General features: G+C 38.4%; 2 protein-coding genes across 2 annotated transcripts; one reads left to right on the top strand and one right to left on the bottom strand.

Annotated features, from left to right (window-relative positions):
• Window positions 1-600: 600 nt before the first annotated feature.
• On the bottom strand, window positions 601-5,442 carry ptchd3b (patched domain containing 3b; the record flags this gene model as incomplete). The annotated part of the gene is made up of 4 exons (XM_079613360.1): window positions 601-2,129; window positions 3,510-3,655; window positions 3,764-3,885; window positions 4,723-5,442. 4 exons carry the CDS (start codon window positions 5,440-5,442, stop codon window positions 601-603), a joined length of 2,517 nt encoding a protein of 838 aa, XP_079469486.1.
• Window positions 5,443-7,170: 1,728 nt separating this feature from the next.
• Window positions 7,171-15,955, top strand: rab18b (RAB18B, member RAS oncogene family). Its single transcript, XM_079614294.1, has 7 exons — window positions 7,171-7,598; window positions 8,383-8,438; window positions 9,963-10,024; window positions 10,197-10,269; window positions 10,507-10,625; window positions 12,368-12,434; window positions 15,060-15,955. The coding sequence occupies exons 1-7, from the start codon at window positions 7,426-7,428 to the stop codon at window positions 15,230-15,232; spliced, it is 723 nt and encodes a 240-aa protein (XP_079470420.1). The 5' UTR covers window positions 7,171-7,425; the 3' UTR covers window positions 15,233-15,955.
• The last annotated feature ends 2,804 nt before the right edge of the window (window positions 15,956-18,759 follow it).

The raw sequence follows: 18,759 nt of genomic DNA, 5'->3' as shown, positions 1-18,759 counted from the left end.
ACACAAACATATAGTTTGAACACACTTCCAAGGTCTTTAAAGGTGCAATGTGTAAAATGTATCTACTGTCAGAAATGCATTGTAATATACATAACTATGTTTTGAGTGGTGTATAAAGACCTTACAAAATGAACCATTATGTTTTTATTACCTTAGACTGAGCCATTACACTGCAGGTCCCCTTACATGTTAAGCATGTTTCTACAGTAGCCCTAAACGGACAATCGTGTCTACAGAGTACCAACTAGCATGCAAAGAAGCTAGCTAAAGACAGCAAATAAAACACTGACACAATGCTGAACAAGTAACAATAATATTCGCAATTGCATATCGTTTTACTGAATAATTAAGTAAATACAATTTCTTTTTTTATCTTTGTAAAGAAACCTTGTTGCTTGACTGGCTACTCTCTGCTGTCTCAGACGAAATGTTTGTCCTGTTTTGGCCACCATAGCTTCTTTGAAAGGGAGGGGAGATCGGTGGGCTGAGCCGTTGGTTGCAATTTGCAACCGGACCGCTAGATGACAGTAAAATCTACACAATGCATCTTTAAAAAAGTAATACATTCCTATTTAATACAGTTAAATACAATATTTAAATTCAGTGTTGCCGTAACTTGTTGCAAAACCCAAAGAAAGTTAGAAAAACTGGAATAAAAGCAATACCATGAAGCAGCCCGAAAGCAATGACTAGCATGACGATGGTGAAGAGCGTTCTGAATATGTAGCTACTGGAAGCTGAAAGTACCACCACACCCACAACTGTAGAAAGAGCCCCTTGAAGTATGGGGTAGCCCAGGTGCGTCAGTGCCTCCACAACTCTCTCGTTCACGTCGGGCTTAGTACTGGACACGAACGCGTAGGAGATATGAGCGGAGAAGTCCACGGAGAAGCCGATGCTAATGACCAAGTTAATCATGGAGATTGAATCAAGGCTAATGTTTAGCAGAGCCATGAAGCCGGTGACTCCCAAAATGACTGAAGCGATGGCAAAGGCCACCCACAAGGCGCAAAGAGGATTTGGAATCAACACAAGAGAGATAGCCAGCATTACTGCGGCTGCCATCGTGACGGTCTGAAGAGTGACATGCCCTATTACCGTATACTGATCGTGGTATATGAAGGCCGGATGGTAGACCAACAACGGACACGGGCAGCTCTCAGCTGTCTTGCGGAGTGAGTTCAACATGTTCTTCTCTGTGGCGTTCTGAACAAGGGTCTGAAGAAACAGGCGTGAAGCAGATATGTCATTATTGGTTATGTTGACATCCTGTTTGAGCATTGGATGGTGGTCCAGAAACTGATACAGAAGTGTTTTAAATGTAGCTTCTGTGCTGATGTTACTTCCGTGTTGCTCTGCATACTTTTCATAGGAATGAAGCCAAGATGTCGACAAGTTCTTGACAGAATCCAGCTCCTGGAATTGCATGATACAGGACTCAAGTTGATTACGTTCACTCTCCTCCCAATATGGAAACGTGCCGTTGACGGCTAACATTACATTTGGACCATTATAACGAAAGTATGTCTTCTCAGCCTCATAGTATTGGACGATGTAGGACTTATCAAGTGCTAGGTTCTTGAGATCAATGCCCTCCTTAAGCTGCAGGCAGCCATATACACTAACAGCAATGTATAGCAAGTAGAGAAAAACTACTATTGCTTTACTCCAAATTGTTGTCAAAAATGGTCCATAGTACTTCCTGAAGAACAATGTCATGGGGTGCTCTTCCTCGGTTCCTGTGTCATGGTTGTAAGATCCTCCGACACAGCAGACAGTGTACGCTTTGGACCGTCCTGGTGGGACTTCCTCTGGGACCTTCATGCAAGTCAACCAGTGTCTGTTCGCCCCCTCCCTTCTGCCATTCAGAGCCAGACAAGCTCCAAAGAAAGTGATGTTATAGAAGTAGCAGAACAAGATGGCCGTCCCCGCATACAGACAGAAAGACTGAACGGACCCAAAGGGGTTCCCGTAGCTGAGGTAGAAGGCTAGCACGTCAGTCAGGGTGGTGATAGTAATGGAAATGGCTGCCTCCCTGTAGGTATCAGCCATGCGGTCGGGCACTGTGTCTTGAATGTTGGTTCGTTGCCAGCTGGAGATCATGATAAACATGTCATCGATACCGATTCCTAAAAAAACAGTTTCACATCTTGAACTGAAAATGTATCAATTGTGGAGGATATGAGATGTGGTGCTACATTCGCATTTATGCATTTTGACCCGTTTGATCCAATGTGACTTATAGTGAGTGGGGTAAGATATGCCACCCACTTAAAGGGATAGTTCACCCAAAAATTAAAATTTTGTCATTAATTACTCACTCTACTCAGACTTTAGTTCATCTTCGGAACACAAATGAAGATCTTTTTGATGAAATTTGAGACCTTTTTGTCCCTCCATTGACAGTTGTCTACCAACGCAACTACCACTTTGACGATTCAAATAGTTCATAAAGAGATTGTGAAACTAATTCATATGAATTAAGTGGTTTAGTCCAAATTTTCTGAAGAGACTTGATTGCAACATGATTGGTTTAGGCTTTTACTCACATGTAAACATTCATGAACTCGCATATATCAGTTGTGGTAAACAAGCTCAATCATGTTCGCTTGACGTGAGAACCAATGAGGTTCATTCTCGTGTTACGCAGCACGTTTAAGCTTCAGCAAGAACCAATAAGGCTCATTATTGTGTGTTACGCAGCACGTTTGAGCTTCAGCAAGATCTAATAAAGTTAATTTTCTACTTAGTATACATTGCTGTTAGTGTTTATGGCTGCCTGCATTCATCTCAATTTTCTGTTTTTGTTCGCTGATCAATAGTTGTATGTGAATAAAATTAAATCTGTTCATCATATAAAGTGCACAAGATTCTTCCGGAAATTTGGAAATTTTTAATAAAAAAGATCTTCATTTGTGTTATGAAGATTAACGAAAGTCTTACGGGTTTGGAACGACATGAGGTTGAGTAATTAATGACAGAATTTTCATTTTTGGGTGAACTATCCCTTTAAACTATCAAAAAAATGTGTCCCATGGCCATATATTTAAAAAGATCTCAAATTAATATACATATCATATACATTTATATATTACAAATATTCTAACAAGTTAAAAAGTTGAGTCACAGTCTAATATTCTGTTCCATTTATTGAATGCAATATACAATAGAACATAAAAATCAAATAATGTGCACCAAAAATAAGACATGAAATGGATTACTAAATTGTTTTTTCGTGTTTTTTTTTTTTTTACTGAGATGTAATTCATTTATTTACTTAATTAATTCCCCAATTGCTCAACTTCCCCACTGATGTGACACAGATACCTCTAACATGGGCAAGCCTTTTGGTTTAGATGCTTGCACAGTGGCACAACTTACCCCATCATGCCCTGATTTTTATTTATTTATCAGTAGATCCATTACCTGGGAATCAAACTTGCAACCTTGCCATTCCTAACGCCAACTGTAAACATAATACACTTTTCCGAGTTGATACATTATCTTACCAAGAATCAGGAATGGAGAAGATGCCACAGTAATGACAAATGGCACATTCATGAGTAACAGCAGCCCGAAGCTGGACAGCACTGCTTGTGCGGTGGAAAAAACTCCAAGAAAAGCCACCCACGCTTTATTCCTCACATTGTCAAACCTGTTGAGTGAAATGAAACAATGTATAGCTTTTAACAATCAATATAAGACTTTCAATCTATTAAATATATAATTTATGAAACAGAAATACACTGGGTACTGCACAAACCTCAGGCAAGATATTATTGAAAATGAGATGGCAAGAAAGTAAGTAATTGCAAAAAGTTCAGTGACAGATAGGGTACTCTTCTCAAACTCCTGTTGTCTTGACATGGAGGTAAAATAGGAGATCTGAGAAGAGAAATGATCATTAGAACCTTTCATTTAAGTCTTGTCAAGTCACCTTTATTTATATAGCACTTTATACAATACAGATTGCTTCAAAGCAGCTTTGGGGGAAAATATGCAATGAAGTCAGTTCAGTGTGGATTTAGTTTCGTATCAATTATTAAATTAGTTAATCTATAAAGAAGTTCTGCAAAAAATTAAGTCATCGTCCAGTTCAGTTCTGTGTCAGAGTCAGAACAGTCAGATCAATAATATTGTTGAATATTAAAGTCACATACTGAAGAGTCCTTGCTACACTAAGAATCACAGTATGCAAACCCCCCAAAATACAAAATGAATGTGTGAATGCCCAAACCAATTGGCATTCATTATTAGGCCTATATTAAAGATAGGGTAACACTTTATTTTGATAGTCCACTTTAGACATTCTACTAACTATAAGTAACTTTGCAGCTACATGTCAACTGACTGTCATTAGAGTATTAGTAGACTGTCTGCTTAATATCTGCTAACACTTTATTTTGTTGGTCCCCCAACAGACATTCTACTGACTATAAGTAACTTGGCAACTACAAGTCAACTTATTCTCCTAACCCTAACCCTAACCCGAACCCTAACCCGAACCCTAACCCTAACCTAACAGTCTACTAATACTCTAATGAGAGTTAGTTGACATGTAGCTGAAAAGTTACATTTAAAGTTCCATATGCTAGAGTAAAATGTTTATTTTAATTAAGTTTTTAATGGGTATGGTTTGAATTGAATTTATTGGAAAATTAAAAACTGTCAAAACATTTAAGACTTTACACATAGACAAAAACCATGTAACACTGTACTTACTTCTGTTATAGAGGTTGTTACATTCGAGAGCAAGTCTATCAACTCTTGAAGCCAGGCATCTCCCAGTGTATTATTGCTGTCCTTCAGGTAATAGAAAAGCCTCATTGCTTTGGCACTTCGAACAACTCTATTGTGATCCACCTCCACCTCACTGATGACATTTCCCATGTGGAGACATTTGAGTTCTGACAGACAGTATTCAGGATACGTTATATTGACAAGAGGAATGTTGCTGGCATTATAATGTAGAGCATCAAGCATTATATTAGAGTTGCATGCCCCATTCACAGTTGCGCAAACATCCGAGAACTCAAATTCCTGAGCGTCGACCGTTGCGGTGATTCCTCTAACTTGTCCATCGATGCGGATGACCTCCTCTAGTGCGGCAACACTGAGTATGTTTGTCTGACAGGAGAATATCAAAGATGCAAAAACCCCGTCGGTGTTTAATCGTATGATTGAAAACTGCGAGTCAATTTGTGGGAAAGTTTCTTGAAAGAAACGCCTCTCCACTTTAGCGCGGCCGTTTTTCGGAGTAAACTGCTCCACTATGTCGTTGGATTTCAGGTCGTCCAGAAAGTAAAATCCTCCTCCGAGACCCGCGGACACCGCCAGCGGTAAAGTGACAAACCACCACGGGTGAAGCCCTACGAACTTACCGAGACTTTCGAAACTCATTCGGATGGGCTTTTCAATGCAGTCTGTGATGCAGGACACCATGACTCCTGAAGAGATCTTCTGCACATCTGGTGTTGAGGAGATAGATACTGGAACACATATAGGCCTGACATCAAAAGAGCAGGTCATATTTCTCCAGGGAACAGTACAAATAAAAACACTGTGTTCTCTTCAGGCTTTGTCTTTTGTTATCTTGATAACCATTTCCACTAGAATTACCTCTCAGACCTATAATCAATATGGGCTGAGCTTCTTCTGAAAGGGGACAATTTTCTGAAGCAGTGATCCAGGTATTCCTCCTGTAAATGTGGAGCAGTTTGCTCCCAGTGAAACAATGGACCTCTGAAGTTAGCCGACAATGAAAATGGGAAAAGATTCTGAGATCTTCCAAGAGAAATTGCATCCTGAGAATGAGAAATAGTAGTATTCTTAAAGATTTCCTTTGTTCTGGTTTCTACAAACCTAACAACATGGGCATCTTGTAGGACCTACACTCTTTTTTACAGCAGATTTTTCCTTTTTTTTTTTTTTTACAGCAAATGTCCTGTTTACACCTGCATTAAAATGGATTACACAAGTGGACAACACCAAACACAGGTAAACAGGGTCTAAAACTTTTCAAGTTTGTTCACTTTCGACCACTTAGACTTCTAATGCGTAGTCGAAAACGCATTAGACCGGATTGCTTTCTTAGGCCCTGTAGATGTGTTTAGGTCGATCACATCACAAGTGGACGCCAGTAAATACAGGTGTAAACGGGGTTCAAACGTTTTGAGTTTGTCCACTTTCGACCACTTCCAGAGGTAGTCGAAAACGCATTCGACCGAATTGCTTTCCTTGTGTAGGCTAAACGCTGGTCGAATGCGTTCAAACAGCCACAAAAGACCATCTACTTTCCGCCTACTGCATGACCCAATGAGTAAACATTATGGGAAGCGCACTAGCCAGACAGGATTACAACTTATTCAGCTGGGGACACCCAAGTTTGGTTTGAACGAAAAACGTAACAAGCACAATGTTCTCTCACCATTTCTGATTTCTAACACACACTCACAGCATTCGGCATGGTCTTGCATTTAGAAACAAACGCTGATAAATTTATACTTAAGTGCTATTTTGATAGGCCTATACTTAAGTAAGATTTAAGTACATCTTTATGTTATCGTTATATGTAGGCTATTCATTGAAGGTTTTCTAAACATTTATGGTAAACTAATTTTTTTATGTAATCTCTATTGAAACGTGTATATTTAAACATTTTGATGAAGTTGCAATTGAATATACATTTACAATATATTTGTATTATATTTGCTATAGCCTATATTATTAAATAACACTAAATGAAAAAATGTAATCAAGGCTATTTTATAGTTACTACTAAACTACTTACAAATATTATTAAAACATAATGATTTAAAATGTACTTTAAAGTAAAGCGTGCAAAGTGCACTTTTATTTAATTAATATTATCTGCAAGTACAGTTTTTGAAACATATATTTGAGTTACACTAAAGTGCACAATGCAATTCACCACACTTCTCTTTCACACGGTTAAACAAATGGGCTAACCAGTATTTTTCAATAGACATTTATCTCACCTTGTGGCATATGCAGTGTTTTATTGATATAACAAGCCAGTATTGTTGAGAATTTAGGATGTATTTTGTCATCATTACTCAGTTATTCCATTTCCTATAGACACCGTATTTGTCACATCTGGACTAAAGTATGAAACTGTGAATAAAAAACAACAACATAACAGGGTGCACCATATTTTAAAGACTTTGTATGTTGTGCAATACTTTTGTGGTAGGCATGCATATCAGTCAAAGACTGCCAAGTGCCAATATGCTGTAGATTTGGGATTTATTTTGTCAGTAGGCTACATTCCTCGTCATCATGATTAGTTATTCCACTTCATATCTCTAATATAAACACCATTTATGACATCGGAACTAAAAGTAGCCCAGCCCCAGTCAGTGTCCTCAGTAAAATGTTATTTCAACAGTTTTGCTTGGACTTCTTATGCAACATATCAAACTCGCTCCCCGTGACGTCGCACTCGCCCCAGTCGGAAGTTCCAGCGCGTCAGTAACAGCGATCGCCAGGTTTAGTGTAAACAGCCACAACATGGACGACGACGTGTTAACGACTCTAAAGATTTTAATAATCGGAGAGAGTGGTGTCGGTAAATCAAGGTGAGGTCTGAATGAGCTGTTTTTGTGTGTTGTTTATTGTGTTCCGTCCAGTAGGATGAGTTGTTAAATAGCGTTAGCCTCGTCTGAACGAGCAACAAGCGTCGCTAAACTAACGCTGACTGTCCGTCTACTGTTCCCAGACTCTGCTAATTCAATTCAGCCGGTTAACTTTACCCGTAAACGTTGTTTTTGACTCAAGAACAGAAGGAAAAGTGGCACCGTGTCCCCCTCGTGGTATTTTGAGATGTGATGTTGATTTCTTTCAAGGCTAAATTGCTAGCATTACAACAGTAAAGCATATAACGTTATTAATTAAATTTGACGTTTGAAAACACGCTGGTAATGAATAGCTACTTCGTATACTGTTACTGTTGTTGTCGCATCCCTTTAAATATTTAATAAAGCAGAGCAGCAGTGTTAGCTGGCAGCTGTTCCTGTAGCAGTCATGCTAACGTTAACTTATATGCTCGTTTTGTGGCAGTTACCATTAGAAATACATAAAAGGCCTTAGACTGAGTTTAAGAGGGGTCAAATACTTGCTGTGTGAACAGATGGCACTTTAAACATGCCTAGTTGTGGTGACAACAAAGTGACTTGGCTAAATTGGTGACCAAAGTAAACGTAAATGTCCAAAGGGAAAGTAAATGTCCTCTTTATTATTGTCATGTTTTCAATAAAAGAAAATAAAGTTTTATAAGAAACCAATAATATGAGACGCATGTACATGTAATAGGCTACTTAAAGATTTGTCATCTTAATGCTAATTTGCTTTATGTATCCACAGTTTGCTCCTGCGCTTCACAGATGACACCTTCGACCCAGAATTAGCTGCAACCATTGGTGAGTCACACATGAGTGCTTGTGATATTACAGATAATAACCACACATTGTTAACATGCCTGTAATCAGTTAATGCTCAAAACTAATGAGCTTAAAAACGAAATCTTACTTAGTCTTGTTGGAATATTTAGTTTTACCTCCATAACTAATGTAATTTAATCCTTGTGGAAATAGAGCGTACTTTAAAGTTAAACGGATCGTGGTTTATCCGTGATCCGTACGGTCTAGACCCCACAGTTCGGCACGCATGTGATTCACGGATTACTTGTAAAGTTTAAAGGCCCACTGAAGTGCCTTGAAACAATGTTGATGATTTCCACTGAAACAGGAAGACAGGGCGGGACATATGGAATAGCCCCTCCCCCTTTTCAAAATAGCCAATAGAGTTACGTTTATATCAGTTCGGTCGGAGCAGTTGAGCTCGGTAAAGCCGCAGTTTCCTCCTAATCTTTAACCGTTTCTCCTCTTAATCTCCTCCATATCGTTTTAAAATATATCATCCTGTGCAGAATTCAAATGAATAGCCTATATGTTCTGTGGTCTGCGCTGACCCGCGCATATGATCGGCTCTGTGCTCTCGCGTCTCTGAACCGGAGCAGACTTCATTCGCCCCAATGGAAAGCATATTTACACTGTCTGAATTGTTCCCTATCCCCTATATAGTGCACTATGTGCCATTCACCATGTAGAAAATAGTAAATGTGTGAACAAGTGACCGATTACAGCCGCTGCTTCAGCGTCTATTTATGATGTAAGGGGCGGAGCTTCAGATTCTAGAGAGCATTTGATTGGCCAGAAAATCTGATAAGAAGCTGAAGTGTCATTGTCATTGTTTTGGAGCACACTAGCTTATAGATAACAGTAAGGCTAACATTTTTATATTAAAAGCCAAAAAACGTCAATTTTGATTTCATGGGGACTTTAACCATCATAGCGAAACTTTATTATTTGTGTTTTGTCTTGCCAATTTACACACATTCGTGCAAAATAATGTCAAAATTCAAGTATTCTCATGAACACTGGGTTAAGTTTTAAGTGAACGTAAAAACAGGATGTGCATCATTATATTGGAGCCGTGCATTCACTCTTAAAGTGACAGCAGCTCATTAATGTTAAGCAAACAACAAAACACAGTGAATCTTTGTTAATATTAGGCCTAATTAATACATTTCTGTACCCGAATACTACAGTTCGAGCTTACTTTTATTTGTACATTTGTTGTGTTTGTAATTATTAGTGTATTTGTTCTTGTTTTTATTACTGACTGTTCACTTGCCTTCAATGTTTGGAATGTATTAGTTAGGCTAGTTTGTTCTGTGGTATCGAAGTACTTGAAGTGTGCTTTAAGTAATTAATTAAAGTAAAGTTATATCCCTACCCCAACCCCTCCCCCCAATTATTTTCTTTTCTTTCTGACCCGATCCGTGACACAAAATCTGTAATATGATCTGAGCCGTGAGTTTTGTGATCTGTTGAACCTCTATTTACAAATACACATTTGTCATTTTTCATTGGTTGATATAGGTGTGGACTTTAAAGTGAAAACTATTGCAATAGATGGCAACAGAGCAAAGCTGGCCATATGGGTAAGTGCTGGATGACTGTCACTCAATGGCTCAAATGTGTGTAATTCTCATATTATGTCCACTGCTGTTACAATTGTACAATGCTGTCTTTCTCCACTAGATGTCACTGTCACACTCTGTAGAAGTAAGGGTTGTTTATCCGTTTAGAAATGCTCATGAACTTCTGTTTTAGGACACGGCGGGTCAGGAGAGGTTCAGAACTCTAACACCGAGCTACTACAGAGGAGCCCAGGGTGTCATTTTGGGTCAGTGTTTTTGCATAATAGATATTATTATTTATTATATGACTTTAATTGGTCAGTCAAGAGTTCTGCTGGCCATCTTGTCTATTTATTTGGTAAGTAGCCATGTGATGAGTAGAACAATGTACAGTTAGGGGGTCATTATGGCAAAACCTTGTTATCCTTTAGATATTAACTCTCAAAAGCACAGTAGTTGCTGAATGTGAAATTTACACTGTTATGTTTTTCTCTTCTTTTAAGTGTATGATGTGACTAGGCGGGACACGTTCACCAAGCTCGAGAACTGGCTCAACGAGCTGGAGACATATTGTACACGCAATGACCTGGTTAAAATGCTTGTGGGGAACAAAATTGACAAGGTTTGTTTATTTAATATTCTGAATGTTAGCCTGCCTGAAGCAATGTTTTGATGTACAGCTGTAAAGCTTGTTAACGGCGTCTTGGAGGGAGAAAACACACTCACCCTCATGAATGACTTTCTTTTGTGGAAGACAGAAAAAGATATTTAGAAAATTTACTTTCACTGTATAGACAAACAGTCTTGACGACAGAATTCGGTTTTCCGAGCTGGGTTCCTCCCCTCGGACAGCACGCCAAATACGCAAAACGATAGCCTACTCGATCTGATTATTGGCCTTCAAGTCTCGAACTGAATTTAGTCTGACTGCAATGCTGTCTATTAGCCTACCTAGAGCAGCGACCTTTGTGGCGTTTCCTGATGGATCGAGGTTGTTCCTGAAACCCCATTCACACTGCGAGTATGCGCCGAGGACTATTAATGCCGCTGTCTTCACAAAATATACTATATCATCATGACATGGCCTGTAGTCAGGAAAAGAAGACCCAAAAGTGGGAATATGTAGCCAGTATAAGTCAAACGTTTTATTTGTATGGGGTGTGATTCACACTTCCACTTACGGTATAAACACACAGTATGCCTACTGGTGTCCAGGACCGGCATTAGCCTAAATAATCCTTAACTAAAACTATTAAAAGCATTTAAGTTAACTGAAATAAAGCTGAAATTAGGCTAAATAAAATGGGCCTATTATATTAGTTGAACAAAAAATAACAAAAATTATAAATGTTGCCTTGCTGAAATAAGTTGAAGCTCTAAAATTATAAACTGGAAAGAAATCAAAACTTAAACTAAACAAACTGAAATATAGCTAAATTATATATAAATAGCCTAATTTAATATAGCCCAAATTAAACCTAAATAGCAATATTACAAATTTTAAATGAAAAAAGCACATAATGAAATTGATTAAACTAAAATTACCACGGAAACTAAAATGAAAACCAATTCAAAATCAAAATATTAATAAAACTAAATAAAAAATGTAAATAACACTGCAGATCTCCGCACCAGTCCTGTAACTGAAAGCTGTGTGACCGGCCAACTGGTAAATAAAATAAAAACAAGATATTAAAGAAATTAAAATGTTGAGAACCACTATTTCATCATATCTGAATATGTAAACATTATCTATAATGCAGACACAAATTAAAATTACATTAAAAACTTCACATGTTGCAAAGTTAGGACAAGATGTAAAGTGAGCTGTTATTACTTCTGAAGTAAAAGAAGGGTGGATTCGTTGGTGAATTTTTAGCAAAAGGTTCTGATGTTCAGTCAACTCTGTGTCCGAAAACTGGACTCTTGAGATCATGATGGAAGGGTTTCGGTTAAGAGCTAATTGTTCAAAATCAAGAATCGAGTCAAGTGGCTTTGAAGTCTGACTAACATATTATTAATAATTATAGTATGTATTACTTACAGCCCTTGATACTAATTTGTCAGCGATTCCAACTGCGCACTTAATGAGGTTGCTTAAATAAAAGCAATTAAACACTCAATTTACAAACAATATATATATATATTAAGAATTTCCAGAAGACAATAAAATGCATTAAGTATTTAAACAACGGTATGACTGTTATCTCCCAGCAAGTAAAGTAGAAATGTGAAGTCTGTATTTTTGTTAAAGAAAGTAAAAAGCCGTGTAACGTGAACCTAAAGACAAGTGTTGAAGTTACATGAGCTGACATTGGGAGTTTTCTTTCTTCAGTTGCTTTATCTTTGGGGTCTCTGTTTCAGGACAACCGTGAAGTAGACCGGAACGAAGGCTTGAAGTTCGCACGGAAACACTCCATGCTCTTTATCGGTACGTTTCCTCTTCATTACCTTCCATTCTGTTTGCAGTTTGATTGAATGTTTTGGACGAGTCTCTAAAGCTAATTTGCTTGTTTGGCACCACGGTCCCCTTGTTAGCCATCAGAGGATGTGGATGAGCACGATGCTCTGTCTTTGTCCAACCAATACTGTCTTGCCAGGAGTTTATTTATATTTTCCTGGCCCTTTAAAATAAAGTTACAGACATCAAAATGGCTGTCAGTTATACAAAGTGATTTTGTGTTGAACTGGTGCTTTGCAATAGCCACAGTCTCTTTGTTCCTGGAGAGATCATGGAACATAAGAAGTCTTTTCTACCATACTACCATGTTCTGCAGAGTAGGACTGCAGGGTATTATATCCCACAATGCAATGTGCTTGACTTGTCCTTTTATTTCCCTCAATGTGAGTTAACCGGAAGTCATATCTGCTGTTTATATGCATATAGATTCATTGGCTGCATCCGAAATCGCATACTCTATATAGTAGATGAAAAAGCATCTTGAATTCACAGTACTCATGAAAGCGTAGACAAAAAGTCCCTGGATGACCTATACTTCCGCTGAGATTCTGAAGTGTGCAAATGATGGACACTTTACTATCCCATGATGCAACGGGAGAGGATTTGTGAATGGCTGTAATGCGACACAACTGACGATGGTCGGTCATGTGATAATGACAACATCATGGCGAATGTAGTACGTCCAGATTACATTCATACCTCACACACATTCACATTTCTATGGAAGCTTGTTTCCGCCACAAAAATAAAGAAATGTAAAAGATAATTGTGACTTTTTTTCATCTCACAATTCAATTTTTTTTTCACAACTGTGAAAATAAGTATGCCTTTTTCCTCAGAGCTTTATAACTCGCAATTACGAGTTAATCTCTCTCAATTCTGACTTCTTTTCTTAGAATTGTGAGATATAAACTCATAATTGCGAGTAGAAGTCTAATTCTGAGGAAAAAATACTTTTTTCTCAGAATTGCAAGTGTATATCTTTAAATTCTGACTATTCGCAAAGACCCGCCCCCTTTAGTTACTGTCGCTATGTCCGACGAGCTACGCTGCTCTTTCGTTCTTTCTGCTCGTGAACCGATCATCTCTTCCTTCTAGTTCATTTATAGCATCACATTTCTATGGTAGCTTGTTTCCGCCAGGAAAAGTCAGCCTTTTCCCTCAGAACTTTATAAATCGCAATTACGAGTTAATATCTCTCAATTCTGACTTCTTTTCTTAGAATTGTGAGATATAAACTCATAATTGCGAGTTAAAGTCCAATTCTGAGGAAAAAATACTTTTTTCTCAGAATTGCAAGTGTATATCTCTCAATTTTCACCGTTCGCAAAGACCCGCCCCCTTTAGTTACTGTCGCTATGTCCGACAAGCTACGCCGTTATTTCGGTTACTTTTGATATTAAACATATTTATACCATGGTCTGGGTGAATACTCGATTCTGATTGGCTGCAGGGTGTCCGTTAAAAAGTGATAGAGGACACCTAAATAAACTGTCAGGCGTAACCAAGGAAACCAAGTTATTGTTTGTAACTTTAGATTTCGATTGTAAAACTAATTAAAATATAAACTAATGTTTTAAAAATGTGTTATTTGGCAAGTGACCATGGTATAAGCGGGTTAATGCCCTTCGAGGAGTCTCACCTTTCAAATTTGGTAATTTTTTTAAAGAAATTTAAACAATAAATACCGTTTTGTGGCTCTTTAATGTGTCTGACAGATCGCTGTCGCCTCAGTTAAAGCTGCTCGTGAACCGATCATCTCTTCCTTCTAGTTCATTTATAGCGTCAAATAAACATGAATGAACATCAGAAGGAATGTTGTTTTAACCGCAGAAAGGCGTCAGTACACTCCGCTTCTCAAGTTCAAATCCTCCCATGTTAATCTACTAACTCTCCTGACTGCTTTGTCCGACAAAATGGCGGATGGCGAAGTATGATTGGTCAGATCATCTGTCAATCAAGCTCCCTGCGAAGGGTCAATTGTGAGTTGAAGTCCAATTCTGGGGGGAAAATACTTTTTTCTCAGAATTGCAAGTGTATATCTCTCAATTCTGACTTTATATCGCACAATTCTGACTTTATATCGCACAATTCTGACTTTATATCGCACAATTGTGAGTTTTTATCACAAATTCTGATCTGAAAATCAGTTGCAATTACCTTTTTCATGTTTTATCCAGTGTAGCATCCGTACATTTTACACTATTTAGAACATACTTAAGCGAAAGTGCATTCAAAATAAGTACCTACTCAAGAGTATGCCCTTTCGGACGCAGCCAGTTTTTGATTTTGTATGCCAAAAGCTCACACATTCTTCACAGAAACTTACTGCCAATGTTCTTTTCTGAGATAAATGGATATGCCACTTGCAGGACAACAATACTGTTTCACATACGTTTTTTTATTATTGTAGGCCATATAGAGTATATATATATATATATATATATACGTTTTGAGTATAATGGATTATTTTTTTATCAGCCAGTGACTTCTGGTTCTTTTACAATCTGATGTCATTTCACCTTCACACTCTTAAACTGTGCCTGTCTGATGAGTCACCTCACCGCTTCTCTCTATCTCTCCCGTCCATCGCAGAGGCCAGCGCAAAGACGCGGGACGGGGTCCAGTGTGCTTTTGAAGAGCTGGTGGAGAAGATCCTGCAGACGCCGGGACTCTGGGAGAGCAGCCTCCAGAACCAGGGGGTGGTGCTGTCCGACCACGAACAGCAGCGTCAGGGGGCCTGCGGGGGATACTGCTCTCTGGTTTAACACACACACGCACACACACACACAACCACAAACTGACATTCTTCTGAAGGAGAGCTTCCTCTGAGGGGGAACCGTCTGCTCCCTTAGGGCTGGTCAAAGGGACCTTTGCAGTTTGCACACTCTCTGTCACACAGTTGCCGTTGAGTCCCAGTATTCAGTCATGTTCTTTTCAATTAATGCATCACATTAGGTCCCGTTGAAGGTTACAACCTGAGCATGTTGAAACAGGCCAGATTTTGAGGACAGAGCTGACATGCTTCCCCCTCAATGGGAGCACCACCTTTGACCTGATGTGTGTTGGCCAATGGGATTACAGGAGGGGCGGGGCCTGAGAAACTGTGGTGAACTCATGCAACATGATTCATCAAATGTCCTTTGTACCTGTACTACATTCGTCTACTTATTGCTTCATATTCTCTGCTGCTCTCATTTTAATCCCTCGCTTTTTATTTCAATTCATATCCTTTATCCCATATTAGTTTTTTTTTCTTCTTTTTTTTAAATAATATTTAGCCTAACATGATTCTCCCGTTTTGAAGAGTTTGATATTCTTTGTAAATAATGCGTCTTCAGTAACTGTTCTGAAGCGTAATTCACACGATTGTCAATGAAATGCTGTTTAGCTGCAGGTCTCATGAGGTGAGATACATTAAGCATGTTTAAATAATGTAATATATGATGACTTCTGTCTGAATAACACATGGGATGATCCGTTTTACTTCACTGTGTTTTACTCCGACTCGTTTCTTTCTTTTCTAGTTGAATGTGTGAATGGATACCAAAAAGAACACTGTTCATGTTTGTTTTTTTAATCACAAATCCTTCCTGTGACTTGTTCTTGATTTGATTCACGTATGGCCTCGACACGGGGGAAGGATCGCTTATGCCTTAATATTTATTCGATCTGCATGTTTAACATGAACTACACCACTGGCTTTCACTACGAGTCTGTGGAGAGAGTGTTATTGTAGCCAGTCGAAATGGCCATTTGGTCATTTAATTTAATTATAAACATACCTTGGTCAAAAGGCTTAATATGTTAGACTTTAATTTTTCACTTTTCAGTTCTGCTGTAGAGAGATTTATTCATTCATGGTTAAGAATGGCTTATGACTTCCTGTAGCCACAAAACCAAACACTAACCAGCACCCTAATTAGGATCTCTTATAATTCATGGGTATTACATTCACATACAGCAGTTCTGTCTTCATAAATGAGGTTTTCCTAGTGTGTATATCACTGCGTCATGTTGTGGAAATTAGGAGAAATTATGTCATACAAATGTTTTTGCATTAACATATCGAACTTGTAGAAGTGTTCATACCTTGTTTTGCCACAGCTTTTGAAGTCTATGAATGTCTGTTCAAAAATGCTGTCCTCATTATTAGTATGTAGCTTCTAGTAAATGAACTCCAGATGAGCATATCACATGTGGCACTCACGTAGAGGCGGGAAATTGATACCTACAGCTCCTTATTAGTTTAACAGGCCGTATATGAAATGTTTCTATACTGCGCACTACATACACAAACTCTGACATATACAGTGAACATGCTAATCACAACAAATGTCAGAGGTTTTCACACTGATGTGTGTTAGGTCAGGTCACTTATCAGTGTCATGGTCATATTTCCTTTCATCCAACTGATTATATAGGACTCTGCTTGTCAGGGAAAAAAAAACTAAAATCATCTGTCTTTATGCACCCCTAGTCAAGGCCTGGGGTCTCAAGAAATATATTTATGCAGTTCCAAATGTATGGATTTTTGTTTGTAAAAGGGTTTTTGTCTTTAGATTGTGCTAACATTAGCGACACTTTATTAGCTGTGCTAACTTAGTCAAGCAAAAGGCAAAAGGGGTTGCTGAATAATTCGCTTGGTTGGGTCCTTACCATAAAAAAAATAGGTCCTTACATTCGTGAGGCACACACGCACACTAGCACACACACACGCAAGGTCTCTCACTCCCTTTCTCTGCTGTGCGCGCGCTACACATGCGCGCTCTTGCTTGCTCGATCTAGATTTCGGGAGATTTTTGAACTAATTTGCGGGCAATTCTGAAATTATCGTACATTATGGGATTTTTTTCATTATTGATCGTACATCGTACAGAGGTCAAAATTATCGTACAAATACGATAATTATCGTACGTCTGGCAACACTGGGTGTGAGTGAGTGGAGGTGGGACGTTAGCATATTCATGGTCCATGTAAGGTACAGTGTGCGATTTTTAGCGGCATCTAGTGGTGAGTTTGCGAATTGCAACCAACAAAAGTTACGGTGGCCGACAGGAAAATATGTCGTCGTCTGAGACAGCAGAGAGTAGCCAGCAATGAGGTTTCTTTACAAAGATAAATTAATAAATTATGTTTACTTTATTATTCAGTAAAACGATATGTTATTGCGAATATTGTTGTTACTTGTTCATCATTGTGTCTGTGTTTTATTGGCTGACTTTAGCTAGCTTCCTTGCATGAAGAACAACATAGTGACGAAACGCGTTTGTCCATTAAGGGCTACTGTAGAAACATGTTGGCGCATTTCAATGTTAGGGGACCCGTGGTGTATGTAGATAGAAATGGCTGAGTCTTCTAAGGTAATAAAAACGTAATGGTTCATTAAGTAAGGTATTTATACACCACTGAAAACTGACATAGTTATGTATATGATTGCATTAATGTCAACAGATCCTCCTAAATATTTAAATTAAGCGATTGGTGTAGAATTATATTCAAGCATGGATATTTTTCCCCACAGGAATTTTTTTTTTTTTTAAATATGTAATTTTGGTGATCAAAGATGAGTTTTAAGGGATACAAGTATTGACTACAGGGGGACTTTAAAAAAACAAAATTGCTTTTCAGAAAATGCCATTGCAACTTTAACACCACAATCTGTAAGCTTTTCAAATATCGACAAATCTCCAGTTTACAAAGAGTTAGCCTTATGATTTTGTAGATGTACAGTAGTAAGTATTTTCTAATTGTGATTTTGATGTCATGTGTGCGGTAGGATCTGTCCAAAGTTCACTCAATGCACTGGTAAAGAAACAATCAGATTCCATAAGCACCGAATTCAACTTTTATATAAACATCTCAACGGCCCTCATGATGCCTGGATCTGAAACTACATCAAGATCAACAGATTTCCACCGATGTTACACTGTCTCCTGCTCCCTCTCCATTTCAGTTCGAGGTGTTTCACTGTTTGTGTTGGGCTCTTCGTGTTGATCCAGCAGGTGCATCTGACCACTGAATGAGTTTAGATGAGGGTAAGCCAGAAGAATCGTGACTATTATGTTTTAGTCTTCCTTGAAGCATGGGTGGGGAGAAATAAGACTGGAGAGCAAAACACGGAGCATGTGGTCAGGTCTGTAAGGAGATATAACAGGGCCACATTCTTACTGCTGGCTGAACCGTTTTAACGCACACAGCAAGACTCAAACATAACGGACTGTTCAAACAGCCTATCTAGAAGAGCTATCTGGTAGGCTACATAACTGACATGCAAATGCTTATCCAACATGGC

This window comes from Phoxinus phoxinus (assembly GCF_949152265.1).
Source record: "Phoxinus phoxinus genome assembly, chromosome: 5".
Taxonomy (NCBI): Eukaryota; Metazoa; Chordata; class Actinopteri; order Cypriniformes; family Leuciscidae; genus Phoxinus; species Phoxinus phoxinus.
This window is presented reverse-complemented; position numbering and strand designations above follow the sequence as displayed.